Below are 21,347 nucleotides of genomic sequence, written 5' to 3' on the forward strand. Positions count from 1 at the left end.
CTGCTTCCTGGAGGGTTACAGTGGCCGGCGGCGCCAGACCAACATCTCAGTGCAAGTGGCAGAGTTAGGCACTGGCTCTCCAAGTACCAGGGAGAGGACGGTCTTCCATAAAAGTCCGAGTGTATAGACGTTTCTAAGTCAGAACATCTGAACACTTGTAGGAAAGCAAGGTCGTCACCCACTCAGGACTCTAGTGATTGTTGGTGGATAGTAAAACAAAACAAAACAACAACAACAAAAACCCAGAGAGACCAGAAACAGTCGGGAATGCAGTTTATGTTGCAGGATTCACTGGGGTAGTGGAGAGAGGCTGTCACATTCAGGGGGCTTCGCTCACCTCCTGGGCAATGGCGCCAGGAAGCCTGAAGGGGTGAGCTGTTGTGTGCTCACAGCCAGGCTTTTTCAGAGGGGTGCAGATGTCAGGGAGAGGAGGCACTGGCTCCAGGGTCCAAGTAGGAGGCATTGCCCTCAGCGGGGTTGTACAGGGTTAGAGCCCCAGGCACGGACAGAGCTGCACCCTCCAAATCTGCCTGACCGGCCAGCAAGAGTGGATTTCCCAGCGTGTGGTCTTTCCCTAGAAGGAATAGGATATGCTTAGGGTAAGGGACCCTCTCCCTTCAGGAGAGCCCATGTGCACACCGCTTTTCTTTTTTTCTTCTTTTTTGTCTTTTTGGTTTTTCGAGACAGGGTTTCTCTGTGTAGCCCTGGCTGTCCTAGAACTCACTCTGTAGACCAGGCTGGCCTCGAACACAGAAATCCACCTGCCTCTGCCTCCCAAGTGCTGGGATTAAAGGAATGTGCCACCGCTGCCCAGCAAGACAATCTTGTTTTATAGCCTAGACTGTTATTGAGTCACAATCTTCCTATCTCAGACTCCTAAGTGTTGGAATTACAAACATGCACTGCCGGGGCTGAAGCGATGGCTCAGCGGTTAAGAGCACACTGACTGCTCTTCCAGAGGTCCTGAGTTTAATTCCCAGCAACCCAATGGTGGCTCACAACCATCCATAATGAGATCTGGTGCCCTCTTCTGGTGTGTCTGAAGACAGCTACAGTGTACTTAAAAAAACAAAAAACAAAAAACCATGCACTGCCATATCTAGTTTAAAACATCATTCTTGATCTTACCCTGCTCACACAATAATAAATAGTATGGGTAACTCTAGAAGGCTCTTCAGGGAAGCCTGAATTTAGGAAGCTCTCAACCCAAGCTTGCCAAGCCCACCAAATCACGGAAATTCAGAGCATGATGGCTTCTACCCAGGTCCCCACCACCATTACCTACAGCTGAAGAGTTCAGCTCCTTGACTGGAAGCTCAGCTTCACCCCTCTCTGGAGCCATGGGCTGCATCTGCACGGGAGAAGCCCAGGAAGGAGCTGGGAAGGGCATCCCAGCTGAGGAGCGGTGCTGGGCAGTCTCTGGGGAAGGCAGGCCTTCGGCCACCGACGTGTGTGGCCCTTCCCACTCCCTTCTTACCAGAGACAACTCCATGTCCAGATCCATCAAGGTCCATTCTCTGCCTTGCAGGCTTGGGCCCAGCACCTGGGAAGAGCTCGGGTGAGTGGTGCCTTCAAAGTCTGCCCAGAGAGCTCAGTTTCCTGTGTCTCATATCCTACCCCAGGCAGAGAGATACTCACATCCACAGGTGCTATGGGCTCCACAGTTTCAGCGGGAGGCCGGAGCAGCATTGGGGGTAGCAGACTCTCTGGGCTCTGGTTACCCCGATCCAGGCCCAGAGTGCCCCTGTGCATACAGAAGTGCTGTTGGTCTACAATACCAACCATTGCTTCCTAAGGAACATGCATCATCCGGTTTAAGTTGCCACAACAACTAGAGCATGCTGGGAGATGCTGCTTTCCTCCCGTCCTCTCCCTAATAAGAGAGGTTTTATTTTCCTTTGTAAAATTTTCTCCGAGAAGGAGTTAGGCACTAGTCCTGGCTGGTCTCAGACTTACAGCAATCCTCTTGTCTCAGCCTCCCAGATGCTAAACGGGTGTGTTTGCTGTTGTTTGACACGGGGTCTCATGTAGCTTAGGCGAGGTGCATTTACTAACTAAGTGTGATTTTGAACTCTTGGGCTACCCCCTCCTCCCCTAGGTCTGTCACTATAGCAGGGTGGTATCACCATGTCCAGATTCTAGGCAGTGACCTTGAGGTCACCTTTGCTTCCATGCTGAGACCTGAGATCTTTGGGAATGCCCCCTTCCTATCTAAGTGTGGATACTAGTAGAGATATTTTTGGTTGTGTTTTGCTGTTTATGTGTTTGTGTCCCAGTCTTGGAGTTTGAATTTAGAGTTTGAGCATGTTAGGCACATAGTCTGTTGCTAAGTTATGTCCCTAAGCCAGCCACCCTGTGCCTTCTTTTTTGTTTTCTTTTGTTTTATTTCTTTGGATTTTTTTGTTGTTGTTGTTGTTTTGAGACAGGGTTTCTCTGTGTAGCCCTGGCTGTCCTGGAACTCACTCTGTAAACCAGGCTGTCCTTGAACTCAGAAATCTGCCTACCTCTGCCTCCCAAGTGCTGGGATTACAGGCGGCACGCGCCACCACTGCCTGGTGTCCCTTCATTTTTAATTAATTTATTATTTTCATCTTATTTTTTGGCTTTTTGAGAATGGGTTTCTCTGTGTAGCCTTAGCTGACCTGGCACCCACTCTGTAGGCCAAGCTTGCCTCAAACGCTGAGGTCCGCCTGCCTCTGCCTCCTGAGTGCTGGGATCAAAGGCGTGCGCCACCACCACCCAGCTTGTTTATTTATTATCATTGTGTGTGTATTACGTGTCCTGTCCGGGATCTGGGGCGTGTGGAGAGGTCCGAGGATAGCCTCATGAAGCTGATGCCTCCCACTTTATGTAGGTTTTGGGGGTTGGACTCAGGTCAAAGTGCTTTACCTGATGAGCTACCCTGCCAGATCTGCCTTTTATAGTTAGGCAGAGTCTTACTAAGTTACCAACACTAGTCTTAAGCCCACAGTGCAGCCCAAGCAGGCCTTGAGCTTTTGATACTCCTCAGTCTTCCAAGTAGTTGGATTGGCACCCCTGTGCCACCAAGACCAGCTATAACTGGTTCTTAAGCATATATATTTTATCTATATCTATATGCTTATCTTTAAGCATATATATTTTATCTATATCTATATCTATAAATATATATATATAAAGCATAAATATATATGCTTTATATATATCTTTAAGCATATATATTTTATCTATATGCTTATAGATATAGATAAAATATATATGCTTATAGATATAATCTATCTATATCATCTATGTCTATATTTATTTCTATCTATCATCTATCATTATCATCATTATCTATCTATCATTATCTATCTGTCTGTCTGTGTATCGATTGATCAATATGTATTCATCCCAGTGAACTAATTTCAGATGTAAATTCCAGAGTCATACCACAGGGTATTTAGTGACTTGACTGGGAGTTTCCATTTTCTTTTCTTTTCTTTTTCTTTTTCTTTTTCTTTTTTTAAAGATTTATTTATTATATGTAAGTACACTGTAGCTGTCTTCAGACACTCCAGAAGAGAGAGTCAGATCTCCTTATGGATGGTTGTGAGCTACCATGTGGTTGCTGGGATTTGAACTTAGGACCTTCGGGAGAGCAGTAGGTGCTCTTAACTGCTGAGCCATCTCTCCAGCCCCCAAGTTTCCATTTTCTAAATGATGTTGGTACTCTTTGGAGCATACCCTGAGAAATCGGGATCATGAGAGTTTGGTGCGCAGTGTCCTCCCTTAGCTGCCGCGGGACCACCAAACAGTGCCTTTCCTCTGGCCAGTATATGTGGCTCTGTCTATAAACCATCAGCACTGGCTCTGCTCACCTGTCAGGTATCTCTCTGAGGCCCCCCGGTTCAGGCTGCTGTATACTCCTGGGTCCCTCAGGGCTGTAGCTCCCTTTCCCTTCCAAGATGGCCTGCACCACAGCCACGGGTAGTGGTGGGGGTGCTGTCACGCAGAAGTCACACTCGTTTGGGGCCAGGGCCAGCCCGGCCTCGCCATCCCCCCCTGGACTGGCCGGCTCTTCTTTGAGGAGTGTCAGGCCCTTCACCCTGCACCAGAGAAAAGCTTCAACCAGACCCCAACACTGACCTCTCTCCAGCCCCTACAGGCTTGTGGGCTGCAGGCCCTTTCCCATGGGTCCCCAGAAAGTAGCCCCTGTCCTCCATACCTCCTGCCACCACTGGAGGGAGAAAGTCTGTGTCCTTCAGGAGATGGAGAATCTTCTGGGATGTCAGAGATGATGGGCCCTCTGGCCCTGTGAGGGCCGACGCCCAAGGTGGTCTCTGGGAGGGGCTGCAAGGAGAAGGCTAGGCCCAGCCCTTGGCCTCTAACTACAGGAAGAGCCCAACCAGCACCCACAGGGACCAGGCCTGAGGATCAAGGTTTGAAAATGCTCTATGCTGGGGAGCAGAGGTCTGGGTGGTGGAGTGTTGGCTTCTGTCTTTGGGGGGAGGGGGATGGGGGAAGAAACAGCTTCCTCACAATTCTACCTGTGCCCAGGAAGGGGAGGCAGAGGAGAGGCAACACCTACCGACTGGATAAAGTAGGGGTCCTGGAGGAGGGTACCAGACACGGGGCAGGCACTGAATCTGGCAGATGCTGAACTTGGACCCCCCTCATCCAGCATTAGAGACCTGTGTGGGGTGGGCAGATTAGGCCTCCGAGCCTCATCCTGCACCTCCCTCCCTCCCTCCCTCTCCCTCTCTCTCTCCCTCCATCAGGCCCCAGTAGCCAAGTCAGCAGAGCTGAGGCCTGTTGCCAGGGCATCAGTCACATGCTGGAGTGGAAGGGGCTCCCTGAGTGATGGGGGCCCTTTGGGGGTTGTGAGGGAAGGGAGGGAGCTTAGTTTGAGCCCCAAACCACGGATGCCTACTTGGGGCCTAGGAATTTGGGACTGAAGATCCTAGGATGCAAGAGGGAAGGGACATGTGGAGTAAAGGGTTGTTGAGTTCAAAGGAAGGGAGTGGGGAGTCCTGGGTAGAAAGAGGAATGGAGATTCAGAGAGGGAGGGTCTTTGGATGTGGGTCCCTGACAGGGAAGGGAGTTCTGGTGGTGGGATGCAGGTGTCAACACTACAGCCTTTCCTACTTACAGTTTCCTCTTGGCTCCTGTGCTGCTGGGCCCTGTCTGAAGTGGCCCAAACAGGCACTGGATTAGCTGAAAAGAAAGGGTTAATTTATACTTCCGGCCAGGCCTTTTACCCTAGAAAGGCAATTCCTGATCTAAGGAGAAGGGGTGGAGGTGTGGGGTAGCCAGGAGTGGGGACAGAGGAACACCTTGCCGATGACCCGGTGCTGCTGACTGTGACTCTGCCTCAGCGTCACCACCTCTCGCCACAAGATCTCGTTCTGCCTGGGGAAAGGGTAGGAGAATGCTGAAGTGTCTGAGTTTGCCCAGGTACCATGCCCCACAGAATGGAGAGGTCCAGACTGACTCTGTGACCAGCAGAGGGGACATGCATCTTATAAGACTAAAGTTCCAGAGATGGACCCATTGTCTGTGTGAGTAGAGGCTCCAACCAAAGAGCAGAAGGAGCTGCCCAGAACCCCTAGGTGGCCAGGATCCTCACACCCATAACTCCACCCTTCCTTCCCTGTCCCGCACTGCCTGAGTTCCTGCAGCCGTGCCTCCGTGCTCTCCTGAACTCCCCTCAAAGCTTGCACCTCTCCCAGAAGTCGGCCCAGGTCTTCGGGACGCCATCGACTGTCATCACCTCGCAGCGCAGGTACCTGCAGGCAGGAGGCACCACCCGGGACAGGGACACATTAAAACAGAGCCAGAAGTACCACCATTGGTGTTCCCCCCCACCCCCGTCACCCTTTTTTTGTTTTTTGTTTTTGTTGCAGTTTCGCCCACCTTGCGGCGCACGCGCTCCAGGAGCTGCTCACGGCCTCGCACGAAGCTCGGATGCTGAAATTCAACGTGGTCGCGTTCTGGTCTGAGCAGGCCCCCTTGCTCAATGCTCACCACCTTCCGAAAACCATCTGAGGAACGGTGCGCGGAAGGGCGGGGCGGGTTGCGAGCGTGAGTCGCTCTATCCTCTGCACTAAGGACCCCACCCCCCCAGCCCGCCTCCCGCTTGGCAAAGGGACTCACACATGTTGAGTTGACGAACAAAACTCGCCATGTTGCTGTGCTTGAAATACTGGGGTAGTACTTCCTTGGCGAAGCGGCTCTGGTCACTTACGAGGAAGCTGGTGCCACTCTATCGAGAACGAACCACAACCAACCCGCAAACGGGTGGGGACCAGACTCCGTGAGTGGGTGCCATCCACGGCTGGGCCATACTCACTCACTCTGGGGTCCAGATTTGTACCTCACCGGGAGGTAGGACTTGGCCAGGTCAGTACCATGTAAAAGCCTATCCTGCCATAATCGCAAAGGATTCCTACCCTTAGCTAGACCTTCACGCAGATCTCAGAAAGAATTAGCACACATCAACCCGGGGTCCATCTCAGACTGGTCCCAGACCCACTATGTGACACTGAGCCAGAGGGTAGAACCGGCTCTTCCCTTTTCTTGGCCTGATGCGTCGAGGAAGTAAAGTAAGAATTACCTAGGTCCCCGGGGGCTCTGGGACCCTTCCTTCTCATCTTTGTCTCACACACCCCTTCCACCGTGATCCACTCTGGACAGCTGAATTGGGGTACTCACAGCCCAGACCCAGGCGGGGGGCTGGGTGGACATGGGTGTTCACAGACATTGGAGGGATCCCGGGGACCACTGAGGGAGTTGAGGGGCCCCAGCCCTCACCGGGCTCCAGCGGATGAGGTGGTCGGTGCCTGGGTCGCCTACCAGCGCCCATAGCTTGCCGAGGAAGGCAGGTACCGGGCTGGGGCCTGGCTCCGTGGGCAGCGCAGCTGGCGCTTCCTGCATGGCGCAGTCTCGGCCGGGCTCAGCGTTCCAGCCCGGCCGCTGCGGGCTTGTCAAAGCCACGGAAAGTGCTGCGTTTGCCGCCCGCCCCGCCCTACTCCGCCCCTGGGCGCCGGGTCAGGCGGGGGCCGCGTGCGAACCCGAGAGGCGGGGCTCGGACAGCGGCCCAGCCACGGCCGGAGGGAAAGGGCTGGCTGAAACGTAGGTGTGTGCGTGGGCGAGCCCACGTTCGAGTCTCATCCTTCTCTGTGTTGTTTAGGAGAAAACATCTGTGGGCTCGGAAAGTCCTAGCTACTCTGCGGACATAGTGAAGCCGAGGTAAGGGCGGGCAGATAGGGTGGTGGGTGAAGTTGGACTTGCCCCGTCTGCGAGAACGCTAGGGAACTGGTCATTCCGGGGATATAGGGTGCCCGGATCCGGATCCCCCACAGTCACAGTGCAGAGGCCCTTGAGGTCTCCTTCTTGAATGTCGGGCCAGACTGCCCTTCCAGACTTTGTGTATTTCCTGCCCTCCCCTTCACAGCTGACTCGAGATCACAGGATGCAGCAATATTAAAGGATTTATTCACTTTACACTCACCCTTGACTCTTCGCTCCTACTTGTGCCTGCCCCACCCCCACCCCACCCCCAGCTCTGGGCCTCAGAGCTAATGCGAGTGCACAGAGGGGAGGGAGAGCCCAGAATGGACAGAGACACAGAGGTTGGAGAAGGCTCGCTGAATCTATATGGTGCCTGGGATTGGTCCGGATGCTCTCCTAGGTCCCAGTTCCCAAGAAGCACCATAGTAAACGGAGCCCCAAAAGACGAGACTAGCAGCTGGGGCGAGCCTGTGCAACTTGCTTAGGCCTTTCCGAGGCTTCGGGTTCGCGCGGTCCTGGAGGGGCGAGATTGTCCAATCACCCCACCACTGTGGGCCGCCAGGGATGCCGCTCACGCTTTAGTTTGAGCGTATAGCTGCGCAAGCGCGGACAGTGCGCGCGGAAGGCGTCCAGTACCGAGGGTCTCACCACGCAGAAGCAGTGTACCTCCCTCAAGCCCGCGCAGCGCGCGGCCAGCTCCTCCAGCGCAGTGTGCAGCTTGGTGGAAGCGGGCGCGTGCACCTCGAGGACGCGCAAAGTTTTGGCGTAGTGGCGCGCCGCGAAGCGCAGCGGTCCTACGGTGTCACCCGAGAGGTTGAGACGCAGCACAGCCACTGGGACTGCTGGTTGCAGGATGCTTGTCACGGCCGCATCTGGAAGCACAGGCTCCAGCTCCAGCTCCACCTCCAGCCCAGGATGGCGGCAACTCAGTGTCGCCCAGGCTTCATCTGGTAGAGGGGAAGCATGAGCATCTTCAGGGCACGCGCACCTCAGTGCCAGGAGTGCAAAGGGGGAGCGATGCGGAGCGGCTAGCAATACCAGCGCTTTGTGCGACATACTAGCAAGGTGCAGTCCAAGGGCGCGCAGGTGAGGGCAGGCCGCCAATAGCTTGAGCACAGAGATGGGTTGCACGCCGTTCACCAGGGCATGGTTATCCAGGAAAAGACTGCGGAGCTCGGGACAGCCACCAGCAGCTTTAAGCACCAGAGTGTTGCCCAGGGTGTAGGGCAAGCGGCGCAGGTCGAGGTGGCGAAGTTGATGAGCGGCTCCGCAGAGTTCCTGCACAGCACCCAGGATGTCATGGCCCGCATCAAAAAGCAGGTTCTCTCCACGGCATTCCAAGCGCAGGCCTCGAAGCCTTGGGGCTCGGCTGGCCAGCGCGATCAGCAGCTCGAAGGCCGTTCTGCGGCTGGCCTTCTTTGACGGTTCATATTCCAGCCTTAGGTTGCGAATGTGGTCCAGGCAGGCGAACAGATACGGTGGCAACAAGTCTTCCAGCTCACAGTCACAACTTATGTTAGAGAGACACAGAAAGGAATTAGCAGTGTCACCATGAACTGGGAAAGAAACATTTTTTAATTTTTTTTTTTTGTTTTTTTTTTTGTTTTGTTTTGGTTTGGATTTGGTTTTGGATTTTTCAAGACAGGGTTTCTCTGTATAGCCCTGGCTGTCCTGGAACTCACTCTGTAGACCAGGCTGGCTGAGAACTCAGAAATCCACCTGCCTCTGCCTCCCAGAGTGCTGGGATTACAGGCGGCGTGCGCCACCACCGCCTGGCAAACATTTTTAAAAAGTTTTGATTTTTGTGTGTGTGCATAGCTGTTTTACCTGCATGTATGTCTGTGCACCACAGGTGTGCCTGGTGCCTGAGGAGGCCGGAAGTGGGTGATGGATTCCCTAGAGCTGATATTACAGCCACAGGCTGCTGTGTGGGAGCCAGTAATCGAACCCAGATCTTCTAAAAAAAAAAGCAGCTAGTGCTGTTAACTGAGGAGCCATGTCTATGTGACCCTCACTTTGGGTTCCATCGGCCCCCTCTTTTCTATGACAGGAATTTCCAGCCTATTTCTTTAGAAGACTTTAGAGGTTTCTGCCTGAGGTTGAACCCCATCCTAGGCCCCCCCAGCCCCATGTGTGTGTGTGTGTGTGTGTGTGTGGTATTTATGGAACTAGGCATGCTCAGTAGTCCATGGAGATGGAGCAGAGCCTCCAGACTCAGGACTCAGGATGAAGTCTCTAAGCCTCTGTTTCCACAGGAGCTTCCTGTGAGGAGTAAACAGTTAATTTATGTAAGGCACTTAGGGTCCTAGTTGAGGGCTTGGGACAGAGCTCAAGGATAGTCTCCTTGCCTAGTAAACGTGGGACAATCCTCTCTTCCGGAAAAACTAATAAAAAGACAATGCCAATTGGTGTATGACAGGCAGCCAACGAGTGTGTCTTCAGGTATGAGCAACAGGAAGCAGCTCACCTGATGCTTGTGTCAGACCACACAGTACTGTTGGTGGCGGCCGCAGCCCAGGCCCTGCAGACTCTGGCAGCGGCGACGAGGTCCCTGAGAGGCAGGTCACGGAAGATGAGCGCCAGCATTTCCTCGGGCAGCCTTTCAACCGGCCCCCCCATGGTGTGGCTGGAGGGGAGGGGCCTGCCGCTCCCGGTGGCTGTGAGGAGAGTGAAAGAGGGAGTGCCGGGCTCAGAGAGGCGGATGTGTGCTCGCGCACAGGAGTACTGGGAGCCCAGGAGGTGCTCTGTGGTCTGTAGAGAAGGCAGGGACCCCAGGCTGTGAGAGGATGGCTCAGCAGATAGAGGCACTTGCTCTAAACACGGATGACCTGAGTTCTGTCCCTGGGTCAGAACTCTTTCTGAAGAACTGAAAGTTGTCCTCTGACCTGGCATGCATGTTCACCCTGACTGGAGCACTTCCGTACACATACACATGTGAACAAACAAACAAACAAACAAACACCAAAAAGTTTAGAAAACACACAACAAAACAATGGGACTGGAGGGATGGCTCAGCAGCTAAAAACAAACAAACAAACAACCACCACCCCTGGCTGTACTTGCAGAAGATCCAGGTTCTGTTCCCAGCACCCACATGTGGCTCACAATTGCCCTTAATTCCAGTTTCAGGAGATCTGACGCCCTCTTCCAGCCTCTGTGGGCACCACACACACACATGTGTATACATGTGTATATATGCACATATATACATGCACGAAAGCACTCATCCACATAAAATATGTAAATCTAACAATCGTTTTTAAGACAAGGTACTGGAGAGACAGCACATCGGTGCAGAGTGTTTGTCGCTCTTCAAGAATTCCTATCTGGCTCCCAGCACGGCCACAGCCAGGAAAAACTGTTTAGAGTTGTAGGTCTAGGAGACCGAACAACCTGTAGCCTCAGTGGCGCTGCATGCTCATGTTACACAGACACCCATGTAAACCCACACATGTTAAATAAATTAATTAAAAAAAAAGAAATTGTAGGACTGGAAAGATGGCTCAGTGGTTAAGAGCACTGACTGCTCTTCCAGAGGTCCTGAGTTCAATTCCCAGCAACCACATGGTGACTCACAACAATCAGCAATAGGATCTATCTGATGCCCCCTTTTGGTGTGTCTGAAGACAGCTACAGCATATTCACATACGTTAAATAGATAAATAAATAAATAAATAAGAGGTCTCTTATTTATTAATGTTCAGAACATTAACTCTCCCTAAAAGTGTTAAAGGTAGAGTTCCAATGGTTGTGCCTGCCTATACACACACACACACACACACACACACACACACACACACACTTTATCTTCCCTCTCTTCTTTTTCTCTTTTCTCATCTCTGCTGTGTATCCCGGACTGGTATTGAACTTAAGATACTCCTGCCTCAGTGGTTTGTTTTTTCTTTATTTTTTAAAAGATAGGGTCTCACCGTCTAGCCTTGGCTGGCCTTGAACTCCCAGAGATGAGATCCACCTGCCTCGGCCCAGAAATGGTATGACTAAAGGTGTGTGTAATCAAGCCTGGTCCTCACTGATTCTTCAAACTTTCTCATTTGTTGAACAAATGTGAAATAGGTTTCAAGTTGAGGAATCCTGTCCACTAGAAACTGACTCCTGGGTTAATAAGGCTCAAATCTTAGAGAATATTTTTGTTTGTTTGTTTGTTTGTTTTTGTCTGAAATCACAAGCCAATCAGGAAGTCATGGTGCACATACCGTGTCCCAGAAGGGGAGGCTCCTTTACACCCCGTAGAGACGGACTGTCTTCCTGCATGCTGTCTGTGACAGACCTGTGGTAAAAGGCTTGTGGCTCTCTGTTTGGGGCTGGACCGCTCTGGCACCTTGAGGGGCTGTTGTTCAAGTTTGGATCCTGACCCTTTCGCAGCCCTGGTTCCTACTAGCTAACAAAGATTCAGGTGGAACCCTGCAGACACACTCCAGGACTTGGCTTTTAGGAGAAGGGTGGGATTGTTGGAATCTGTGCGTTTTCTCTGAAGCTGCCAGTTTTGCTTCAAGGTGCTGTAAGGTTTCTGTAAAGTTTCATGACACTTGCCACTTAACTTCCCTACGCCTTCCAAGCGTACGGTCTCTCTTACTCCAAGTACACTCTAGAATTTCGGATACTCCGAGCCAAGCTTGTCCTGGAACCAAGGCACCCCATTTTCAGTGCTAAAGACTAGCAGAGATTAGATCATCAAATCAGATTCCTAGGGGGCGCCAGAAAAATTCACATCTCCAGGAGATTGCCCTCTGATTGAACTCCAGGAACTGACTTAAATTTGGCGACTCCTCTGGAGCCCTTTCGGCTTCAAAAACCCCAAGCCGCTAACGTCATGTCCAGTGGGCGGTTCGTCCTGCTATCTAACCTTGGGTGGCGTTGTCTTACCTGCTCAGCGGACTAGATGGGCTTTACCCGGAGACAGGGCACTGGCCTCGGAGGACAGCTGGGGCAGGAAGGAGAGGCTCTGGACGGAGGAGGCGGGACGGGCGGGCGGACCCGGAGACTGGGGCTGGGGCACCGCCCCTGCGTCTCCGCGCACACCCGGAAGCCGCGCGCAGCGGAGCCAGGCGAGCGTGTGGCGGCCAGGTTAGTGCGGAGAGTGGGTGGGCTCCCTCAGTGCAGCCCGAGCAAAGCGAGAGGTCTGGCTTCCCCAGGGTGAGCACCGCGCGGTGGTGACACGCGATTGCTGGCCAGCTAGTGGCAGCGGCCGGTCGGACTGTTTTGGTGGGAGGCACTGGGGGCTTCGGACCTCCTCCTTCTCTGGTTTCTGGTCCCAACTAAGGGTTTCTGGAGGGTGTCAGGGCCCTGCGGATGAGAGGATGTGGCTGTAGGGCTGGCCGGGAACGGTTCTGAGAACCCTCTTCCTGTCTGAGCCCAGTCGTGCGCGAACCCCTAGCTTGAAGGCGGGGTAGTGGATAGACTGGGAACCTCCCTCTGCCAGGTCGCGTACTGCGCAGCCAGGCGCAGCAAAGCAGGGGCGTTCTCTGATGGTCTGGGAATCTCAAACTTTCATTGAGTTGGGAGCCAGGTCCTTCCTCCTAGCCAGAAGTGGAGCTACCTGGGGACGATTAATTGTTAACGAGCCCGGGCATCTGGTAGAGGCATTTGTCCTGGAACCCAGCCTAGAAGCCTCCTGGTGGTGATGGGGCTTTCGGTGGAAGGATGCCTGATAAGGATTCTTTTTTCTTTTTGGTTTTCTGAGACAAGATTTCTCTGTGTAGCCCTGACTATCCTGGAACACACTCTGTAGTGCTAGGCTGGCCTCGAACTCACAGAGATCTGCCTGTCTCTGCCTCCTGAGAAAGACACCACCACCCGGTTCTGGGAAGGATTTTTTTTTTTTAAAGATTTTATTTATTTTATATATATATATGACGAGTACACTGTAGCTGTCTTCAGACGCACCAGAAGAGGATCCCATTACATATGGTTGTGAGCTACCATGTGGTTGCTGGGAGGGAATTCAGGACCTCTAGAAGAGCAGCCAGTGCTCTTAACCACTGAGCCATGTCTCCAGCCCTCTGGGAAGGATTCTTAAGGGGACAGTAAGACACCAGTTCCCTCCATCTTGGCTGTCCTATTACCTCACTTCTCCAACTCCAGCGGACTCCAGCGTGGCGGCTTCCCCTATTTGTCCAGTACTAGTGATTTTACACATCGATGGCCATCTCCAGCACTCCAGTACCTGTGCCTGACAAGCCTGGTGGATAGCACAATGACACACACCAGTGCGGTTCCAAATTTCTTCCTACCCCTTGGGATGGGACCACATCCATCCAATAGGGGAGGAAAGTAAACTAGATGTTTCAAGAATCCCTGCCGCAACCTCTTAGGTGTCCTTACCTCCTTAGCTGATGAATTTCATTGTTACTTTTTAAGAAAGACATTTATAGGCTGGGGTGGGGCTCAGTGCTGAGAACTTGGGTACCATACACATGACTCAGGGTTCAATCCCAAGTACGGCAGAGACTGGAGCCTTGCCCTGTAGTTCAGGCTGGCTTCAACTTCCTGGTGTTCTTGCCCCTGGTTCCGGAGTGCTGAGGTCACAGGAGGATACTGTCACTTCAAGTTCTCATCTCTTCTTTTTTGACTTTTTGTTGAGGTTTTATTCTTTGTTTGTTTGTTTTCGAGACAGGGTTTCTTCATATATCCCTGGGTGTCCTGGAACTCACTCTGTAGACCAGGCTGGCCTCCAACTCAGAAATCCACCTGCCTCTGCCTCCCAAGTGCTGGGATTAAAGGTGTGCGCCACCACTGCCCAGCTCTTTTTAGACATTTTGAGCCAGGATCTTACTCTGTAGACTAGGCTGCCCTCAAACTCAGAGGTCTGACTGCCTCTGCCTCCTGAATGCTGGGATTAAAGGCGTGTTTCATTTCCAATCCACCTCTGCTTTTTTTTTTTTTAAAAAGAAACATATTTCTTATATATAAAATATAAGATATACCTTAATACAAAGAAAATTAAAATCACTCCCAACCTGCCCAGAGACACAATTTTCAGACTGTGCATGTGTGTGTGTATTCTGATGGAAGAGTTTATTTGTTTATTATATATAAGTACATATATATAAGTACATATACTGTAGCTGTGTTCAGCACCCCAGAAGAGGGGATCAGATCTCATTACTGATGGTTGTGAGTCACCATGTGGTTACTTGGATTTGAACTCAGGACCTTTGGAAGAGCAGTTAGTGCTCTTAACCACTGAAGAGCCCAGAAGAGGAGTTTCAAGATCTATGTCCCTTAGCCGGGCAGTGGTGGTACACACTTTTAATCCCAGCACTTGGGAGGAAGAGGCAGGTGGGTTTCTTGAGTTTGAGGACAGCCTGATCTTCAGAATAAGATTCAGGACAGACAGAGGTACCTTGTTTCAAAAACAAACAAGCAAACACCCAAAACAAACAAATAAAAACCCCATGTCCCCAATGCTTAGTGTGTCCTTAGATGTAACACAGTTAAGAGCACTGTCAGCTCTTCCAGAGGAACCAGGTTAGATTCCCGGCACCTTCCCTGTGGCTCACAACCATCTGTAACTCCAGTCCCAGGACACCCAATGCCCCTTTCTGGCCTTCATGGGTACCAGACATGCGTGTGGTACATAGGCAATCATGCAGACAAACTGATAAAAAAAGAGCGTATGGTATGTCCTGCCAGGAGTGGTAGCTCATACCTTTAATCCCAGCACTTGGGAATCAGAGCATGCAGGTCTCTGTGAGTTGGAGGTCAACCTGGTTTACATAGTGAGTTCCAGGCCAGGCATGTCCATCACAGACGCAGACCCTATCTCAAAAAAAAAAAAAAAAAAAAAAAGTATGTCTGCCAGGCACGCCTATGATCCCAGCACTTGGGAGGCAGAGGCAGGTGGATTTCTGAGTTCGAGGCCAGCCTGGTCTACAGAGTGAGGTCCAGGACAGCCAGGGCTACACAGAGAAACCCTGTCTCGAAAAACAAACCAAAAAAAAAAAAAAAAAAGTATGTTCTTATCTCTTGGCTTTACTTCCTTCCATGTAGACTTCCTCCTTCCCTCAGAGAGGTTCTACCTAAGCAGGAGCCAGAGAACTATTCTCTCCTAATTCCACACCAAAGATGGCTGCATACAGGGGGACGACTTTTGACCTGCAAAGGCTCTGGGAACTGAAGCTGAGGGTGGAGCTAAGACACGAGTCGGGTTGGTTTTGCGGCATGAGCACCATCCGGGAGGAAGATGTCTTTGGTCAGCTTTAGTAAGAGAAGCATACTGGCCCACCTCTGCTCTGCCATTACTGTGACCTTAGATTTTTTGTTAAAGGCAACAAAGGGACGATCCTGGAGTCATGTCTGGGCTGGGCAGGACTATGAGCAGAGTCAAAAGCTGGGGACTCTGTGGAAGGACAGCTGGGCCACATGAGACTGGAGAGTTGTTTCCAGGTCTGGAGATGATCTTTTTGCATCTCTAGGAGGCAAGATGGCCGCTGGTCAGAATGGCCATGAGGAGTGGGTGGGCAGTGCATACCTGTTTTTGGAGTCTGCGGTGGACAAGGTGGTCCTGTCTGAAGCCTACACAGATCCCAAGAAGAAGGTGGCAATATACAAGGCTCTGCAGACTGCATTGTCAGGTGTGTGGCTGGACAGGTCCAGTGACTCTGGACTTTGTGGGAGGAACTGGGATTGAGGGTCCACTTCTTTGCCTTGTGAATTGAGGCTCAGACACCTTTAAGAAAAAGATTATTTGGTGAGGGGTTGGAGAGAGGGAGCACTTCCTGGTGTGTGGAACCTTTCTGTCCTTACTGCACACAGTTTCCTGAGTGTAGACATTTGTATCCTTGTCTGTATCCACCAGATCCACCTGTTTCTGTCTCTACTTCTGAGCAGCCAGTTCTCTCTGCTACTAATTGCACTTTTCCGTCTTTTCGTCTTTTCTTCCTCTCTCACTGTAGCATTCCTTGTCCAAGCTCCCTTTCTGTTCCCCTTCTGGGCAGAGAGCCCTGAGAGGCTGAAGTTGGGGGTTGGGAGAGTAGGCCGACTATGGTTTAGTTTCTTCCTCTGGCTGCCTGGAGAAAAGTCCTGCTTGGGGGACAACGAGTGGCCTGACTGCTCGCCTCCGCAGAGAGTGGGGACAGCCCTGACGTACTGCAGATACTCAAGATCCACTGCAGCGACCCTCAGCTCATCGTCCAGTTGCGTTTCTGCGGGCGCCTGCTGTGCGGGCGCTTCCTCCAAGCCTACCGCGAGGGGGCGCTGCGCACCGCGCTGCAGAGGTGCATGGCGGCGGCGCTGGCCCAGGAAGCGGTGCGGTTGCAATTGGAGCTGCGCGCTGGTGCGGAGCAGCTGGACAGTTGGCTGACCGATGAAGAGCGCTGTTTGAATTACATCTTAGCCCAGAAGGTGCTGCCGTCTGGAGTTAGGATGGGATGGGCGGGGATTTGCGGCCAAAAGCCGCACTTACTGTGCACCCCTTCGCGCAGCCCGACCGGCTCAGGGACGAGGAACTCGCGGAGCTGGAGGACGAGCTCTGCAAACTGACGTGTGACTGCACTGACCAGGGCGGAGCCACACAGGTAGTAGCTCCCGCAGGTTCGAAGTCCCTGGTTTCCTCTCCCACCGAGGAGAAGCCACTGCCGGCCGCCTGCCAGACTTTTCTGTTCCAGGGTCAGCCCATAGGTGAGGTTCTCAAGCAGAAGCGGGGTCACCAGCGGGTCGATCTGAGCTGGAGCGGGGCTGGGCCTGGGTATCCGCAGGCTGGTGCGGGAGGGTGCGGGTTCCAGGGACGTGCTCACTCACCTCTCCTCACTTCCTCCGCAGTGAACCGGCCACTGAATCTGCAAGACCAGCAGACGTTCGCGCGCTCAGTGGGCCTCAAGTGGCGCAGGGTGGGGCGCTCGCTGCAGCGAAGCTGTAAAGCCCTGAGAGATCCTGCCCTCGACTCGCTGGCCTACGAGTATGAGCGTGATGGGCTCTATGAGCAGGCCTTCCAGCTGCTGCGCCGGTTCATGCAAGCCGAAGGCCGCCGGGCCACACTGCAACGGCTGGTGGAGGCGCTGGAGGAGAACGAGCTCACCAGTCTAGCGGAGGATCTGCTGGGCCAGGCGGAGCCTGATGGCGGCCTGGCCTAAGTCTAGTACTGTGGGAAAGGGCGGCCAAGCAGCGCGTCAGCCAGTGTTTGGAACCCACGGATGGCTGTTGGTGATGTCGCTACTGCTGGCCGCTTTCCACCCACTGGACTCGGAGAGTATACACACTCCCCTACCTAGCTGAGCTGCTGGAGTGGAACTAATTCCTCCAACCGCGCCCCAGGAGCCAGGCAAGCACCGCAGGGGTACATCGCTGAGGACCACACAAAAAGTGGACTTCCTGCAAAAACCCACTAAGCCCCCAGACCTTCTGAAACCTAGATGTCATCCAAGGTGCTACAAAAACTGTCACGAGCAGGATGCACGATTTTCCCTGCCCTTGGCTCACACTAGTCAGGGGACCTAAGCACTTTGCAGCGATAATAAAATGTAACTCTTTTACAGACTTGTGGAAATACCCGGGTCTAGTCATCTTCGGTGCAATAGTGAGTCAGGTGGAGTCGGGAGTAGACAGAGGGGCGGGGCTCTGGGTACAGCAGGCTCAGGTGGGGCCTTGAAGATGAGAGAGAGGGGTTGCTTCCTGCTTCCTGTCCTGTTAGTGAAGGTGTATGTGTATATGATCTTTTACTTTTTTATTTTTCTTAAGATTTACTTATTTATTATATGTAAGTACACTGTAGTTGTCTTCAGACACTCCAGAAGAGGGCGTCAGATCTCATTACAGATGGTTGTGAGCCACCATGTGGTTGCTGGGATTTGAACTCAGGACGTTCAGAAGTGATCTCCCCCGCTATCCCCCCAGCCCGTGTGTGATTTATTTATTTACTTTTAATGTGCGCGCTTAAAACATCTATGGTGTGCCTGAGCTCAGCCAGGCGGTGGCACACGCCTTTAATCCTACCTAGCTTTGGCGGCAGAGGCAGGTGGATCTCTGTTTGTTACAGTCCAGCCTGGTCTACCGAGTGAGTTCCAAGACAGCCAAGATTTTTTTCCCGTTTCTACTGAGGTCTTTGCCCTTGTCTCCAGAGTTTGAAGCATATAAGATTCAGACATTTTACATACCATGTGGTATCCATAAGGTTGAGGCAGGAGGATTGCTTCAATTAGGAAGCCAGCATGAGTTACATATTGAGACACCCTCCCCACCCAAAAACAAAACAAAAGCAAACAATCTGGGCTTACCCACTTCTCCTGCCCCAGGATTTCCAACTAACTTACATTGTTACTGAATTCAATCTTCAAAGTTTATTTAAGGTGGGAGGCTTGGCTAACGAACTTAATTCTACCTTATACATACTCAGAAACCTTAGTTGGCCAATTGATTTTTGTGGTAGTGGAGGCCCTGAGGAAAGTTCTACCACTGAGCTACATTATGGCTCTTGTTTTTTTTTTTTGTTTTTTTTTTGTTTTTGTTTTTGAGACAATCTCATTATGTAGCTCAGGCTGGCTTTGAACTCACGATTTTCCATTCAAATGCTTTAACTCCTGAGGGGGTAGGGGATGTTTTTGGTTTGGTTTTGTTTTTGAGACAGGGTTTCTCTGTGTAGCCCTGGCTGTCCTGGAACTCACTCTGTAGACCAGGCTGGCCTTGAACTCTGCCTGCCTCTGCCTCCCAAGTGCTGGGATTAAAGGCCCGAGTGCTGTTATTATAGATGTGTGCACCAAATGTGCTAGAAAATCTTTTCTTAAAAAAAAAAAATCTTCGTGGTGGCACATCTATAATCCCAGCACTTAATTGGCAGGTGTGTCCCTATGAGTTTGAGGCCAGACTGAGCTAATTAGTGAGTTGCAAGTTAGGCTAGGGTTCTGGCTCAGGCACATGAACACACACACACACACATAAAAAATCTTCAGGGGTTGGAGAGATGGCTTGGTGGTTCTTCCAGAAGATCAAGGTTTGATTCCCAGGGACCACAAGGCAGTTCACGACCATTGTAACTCCACTTCCAGGGGATCCAGTGCCCTCTTCTGATACCAGGCATGTGCATGGCACACAGACACACAAAAGTCATCTGTACACACACAAAAAAATCTTTTAACAGGAATGTGATTTTGTGATTTAGGCCTTCAATTTCCTACGGACACACAGCAATTATTAAGAACTATTAAGTCTGGGACTCTCTTCCAGTCTCTGTCTCTCTCCTTCCCTCTCTTTGTCTCTCTCCCTCTCTGTCTCAGATAGAGTCTCACTATGTAGCCCTGGTTGTCCTGGAACTCACTATGTAGATCAGGCTGGCTTTGAACTCAGAGATCCCCTTGCCTCTAAGTGCTGAGGTTAAAGGCTTGCACCACCATGTCCAGCCCATGGGCCCTGGTCCTCTTGCCTTTCTTTTTATAAATGTGTCTTTTGAGGCATGTATGTCTGTGTGAGGGTGTCAAATCACGTGGAGCCGGATTGCAGGCTGTTGTGAACTGCCACATGGGTGCTGGGAATTGAACCCAGGTCCCCTAGAAGAGCGGTCACTGCTCTTAACCACTGAGCCATCTCTCCAGTAATGCATATATGAATACCCCTTACTGCCAAACAGCTGTTGTTGTTGGGGGGAGTACAGAGCAGCGTGTCCAGTCCAAGGAGTTCAGATTCTAACTCACTGCTCCACCGCCTGACCCTACACACCACACTTGTATATCTGTGTGTGCGGGTGTGCACATCTATCCCTGAAGTTCCTCCTTCAGTGGCTGGTTAGACTCTGGAGTTTGGATTTTGCCCCTTCCCCCTTTTCTGAGACAATGTCTCATGTAGCTCAGGTTGGCACGAAGTTCTGTGTGAAACCAAGGATGCTGCTGAACTTCTGGTCCTCCCGAGGGCTGGGGTTACAGGCATGTGCCACCATGCCCAGTCTATAGAACGCTGGGGTTTAAAAACTCAGGGCTTCTCACATGCTAGGTCTCACAGCTAGGTCCACACACTGGACCAATTGAGTTATAGCCTCAGCCTTCCAGAGTTTGGATTTTATAGCAAGGCCAGTGAGACATCTTGGGGGGCAGGAGGCCTGGAGGGAAGAGAGACAGAGGGGCCAAGGCAGCGACTGCGGAGCAGCAACTGCGGAACACCGACTGCGGAGCACTGACAGCTGTTTGGGAGGAAGAGTGCAGCAGGCCTGTAGCCTTGCCTGTGGCCTTGGCTGAGGACGGGGTAAGCTGGTGATCAGGAGTCCGTATTTACTGGTGGGGTGAAGGCCTGGAGGAGGCCCCGATTCTCTATTCACTGAGACTGATTATCCTACAGGACTTTCGGGTGAATCTGGAGCTCAGCTGACTCTAGAGTTCCCAATTGAGGAAACCAATCAAGAACAGAGCTGGAACACTAGTGCAGGCTTGGAATCCCAACCCTTAGGAGGTTGAGGCAGGCAGGTCATGAGCTTGAGGTTATGCAGGGTACATAACACAGCCTGTCCTCAAACCCCTCAAAGACGAGTGGGCCGGTAAGAGTGGGTGGTTTGGCCTCAATGACAAAGCAGCTCAAAGAGGTAGGATAGAGGATAGGGGATAGGGGATAGAGAAAATGGAGAGCCGACCTTGGCTCAATGGGCCCTTCTAGACGCCTCCCCCCAAAACCAATCCCTGACACCCCAAACTGTCCTGAAGAGGCAACAGCATGGATATTTCTACTTTTGTTATTGTTGTTTTTTTGTTTTTTTTTTTCGAGACAGGATTTCTCTGTGTAGCCCTGGCTGTCCTGGAACTCACTTTGTAGACCAGGCTAGCCTCGAACCAGAAATCTGCCTGCCTCTGCCTTCCAAGTGCTGGGATTAAAGGCATGCGCCACCACGGCCCGGCGGACATTTTTATTCTTAAGGATGCTAAACTGGGGAGCAGGGAACTGAATCTGGCAGAAACGAAGTGCTTGCCTGGAAAATTACTGTATGCAGAAGTGGTTCCACTGGATGGAGAGAGCGGAGCAGCTGGGTGGGAGATTCCTGGGGGGCAGTACTTTCTGGCTCTGTCATCCTGGGCAGCCACTTAACTCAGTATTGGCCGTCCTTGGGTAGAGCTGCTGGCAAGTCTGCAGGAACAGAACTTGCTGTCCTGACTGTTGGGGTGTGC

General features: G+C 51.9%; 3 protein-coding genes across 6 annotated transcripts; 1 reads left to right on the forward strand and 2 right to left on the reverse strand.

Annotated features, from left to right (window-relative positions):
* Window positions 1-256: 256 nt before the first annotated feature.
* Window positions 257-6,987, reverse strand: Hsf4 (heat shock transcription factor 4). 4 transcript variants are annotated; one of them, XM_052167088.1, is made up of 13 exons: window positions 6,772-6,987; window positions 6,115-6,223; window positions 5,875-6,002; window positions 5,623-5,747; window positions 5,295-5,370; window positions 5,111-5,175; window positions 4,550-4,652; window positions 4,187-4,325; window positions 3,840-3,963; window positions 1,639-1,744; window positions 1,478-1,543; window positions 1,282-1,351; window positions 257-574 (listed from the first exon to the last, which is right to left on the reverse strand). In XM_052167088.1, exons 1-13 carry the CDS (start codon window positions 6,892-6,894, stop codon window positions 420-422), a joined length of 1,389 nt encoding a protein of 462 aa, XP_052023048.1. In that variant the 5' UTR covers window positions 6,895-6,987; the 3' UTR covers window positions 257-419. The 4 variants fall into 4 exon arrangements, with proteins under 4 accessions (XP_052023048.1, XP_052023045.1, XP_052023044.1 ...); XM_052167085.1 differs by having other exon boundaries at window positions 3,840-4,067; window positions 4,187-4,311; window positions 5,295-5,366; window positions 5,682-5,747; window positions 6,772-6,985; XM_052167084.1 differs by having other exon boundaries at window positions 3,840-4,067; window positions 4,187-4,311; window positions 6,772-6,983.
* A 474-nt stretch (window positions 6,988-7,461) lies between these two features.
* On the reverse strand, window positions 7,462-12,228 carry Fbxl8 (F-box and leucine rich repeat protein 8). The gene is made up of 3 exons (XM_052166716.1): window positions 12,136-12,228; window positions 9,719-9,908; window positions 7,462-8,761 (listed from the first exon to the last, which is right to left on the reverse strand). Exons 2-3 carry the CDS (start codon window positions 9,868-9,870, stop codon window positions 7,789-7,791), a joined length of 1,125 nt encoding a protein of 374 aa, XP_052022676.1. The 5' UTR covers window positions 9,871-9,908; window positions 12,136-12,228; the 3' UTR covers window positions 7,462-7,788.
* Window positions 12,229-12,264: 36 nt separating this feature from the next.
* On the forward strand, window positions 12,265-17,745 carry Tradd (TNFRSF1A associated via death domain). The gene is made up of 5 exons (XM_052166717.1): window positions 12,265-12,336; window positions 15,687-15,845; window positions 16,337-16,614; window positions 16,695-16,890; window positions 17,032-17,745. Exons 2-5 carry the CDS (start codon window positions 15,695-15,697, stop codon window positions 17,340-17,342), a joined length of 936 nt encoding a protein of 311 aa, XP_052022677.1. The 5' UTR covers window positions 12,265-12,336; window positions 15,687-15,694; the 3' UTR covers window positions 17,343-17,745.
* The last annotated feature ends 3,602 nt before the right edge of the window (window positions 17,746-21,347 follow it).

Source organism: Apodemus sylvaticus, chromosome 21 (assembly GCF_947179515.1).
Source record: "Apodemus sylvaticus chromosome 21, mApoSyl1.1, whole genome shotgun sequence".
Taxonomy (NCBI): domain Eukaryota; kingdom Metazoa; phylum Chordata; class Mammalia; order Rodentia; family Muridae; genus Apodemus; species Apodemus sylvaticus.

What these genes read in the sequence shown, in the direction of transcription:
- Hsf4 (XM_052167084.1), bottom strand. Translation starts at nt 6,894, where the DNA reads ATGCAGGAAGCGCCAGCTGCGCTGCCCACGGAGCCAGGCCCCAGCCCG. An exon ending in TGGAGCGCGTGCGCCGCAAG is followed by an intron (nt 5,748 to 5,874) that starts GTGGGCGAAACT and finishes TCCTGCCTGCAG; the next exon opens with GTACCTGCGCTGCGAGGTGA. An exon ending in CGGCTGCAGGAACTCAGGCA is followed by an intron (nt 5,371 to 5,622) that starts GTGCGGGACAGG and finishes CCCTTTCCCCAG; the next exon opens with GCAGAACGAGATCTTGTGGC.
- Fbxl8 (XM_052166716.1), bottom strand. Translation starts at nt 9,870, where the DNA reads ATGGGGGGGCCGGTTGAAAGGCTGCCCGAGGAAATGCTGGCGCTCATC. An exon ending in TGGTCTGACACAAGCATCAG is followed by an intron (nt 8,762 to 9,718) that starts GTGAGCTGCTTC and finishes CTCTAACATAAG; the next exon opens with TTGTGACTGTGAGCTGGAAG.
- Tradd (XM_052166717.1), top strand. Translation starts at nt 15,695, where the DNA reads ATGGCCGCTGGTCAGAATGGCCATGAGGAGTGGGTGGGCAGTGCATAC. An exon ending in TCTGCAGACTGCATTGTCAG is followed by an intron (nt 15,846 to 16,336) that starts GTGTGTGGCTGG and finishes TCGCCTCCGCAG; the next exon opens with AGAGTGGGGACAGCCCTGAC. An exon ending in ATTACATCTTAGCCCAGAAG is followed by an intron (nt 16,615 to 16,694) that starts GTGCTGCCGTCT and finishes CCCTTCGCGCAG; the next exon opens with CCCGACCGGCTCAGGGACGA.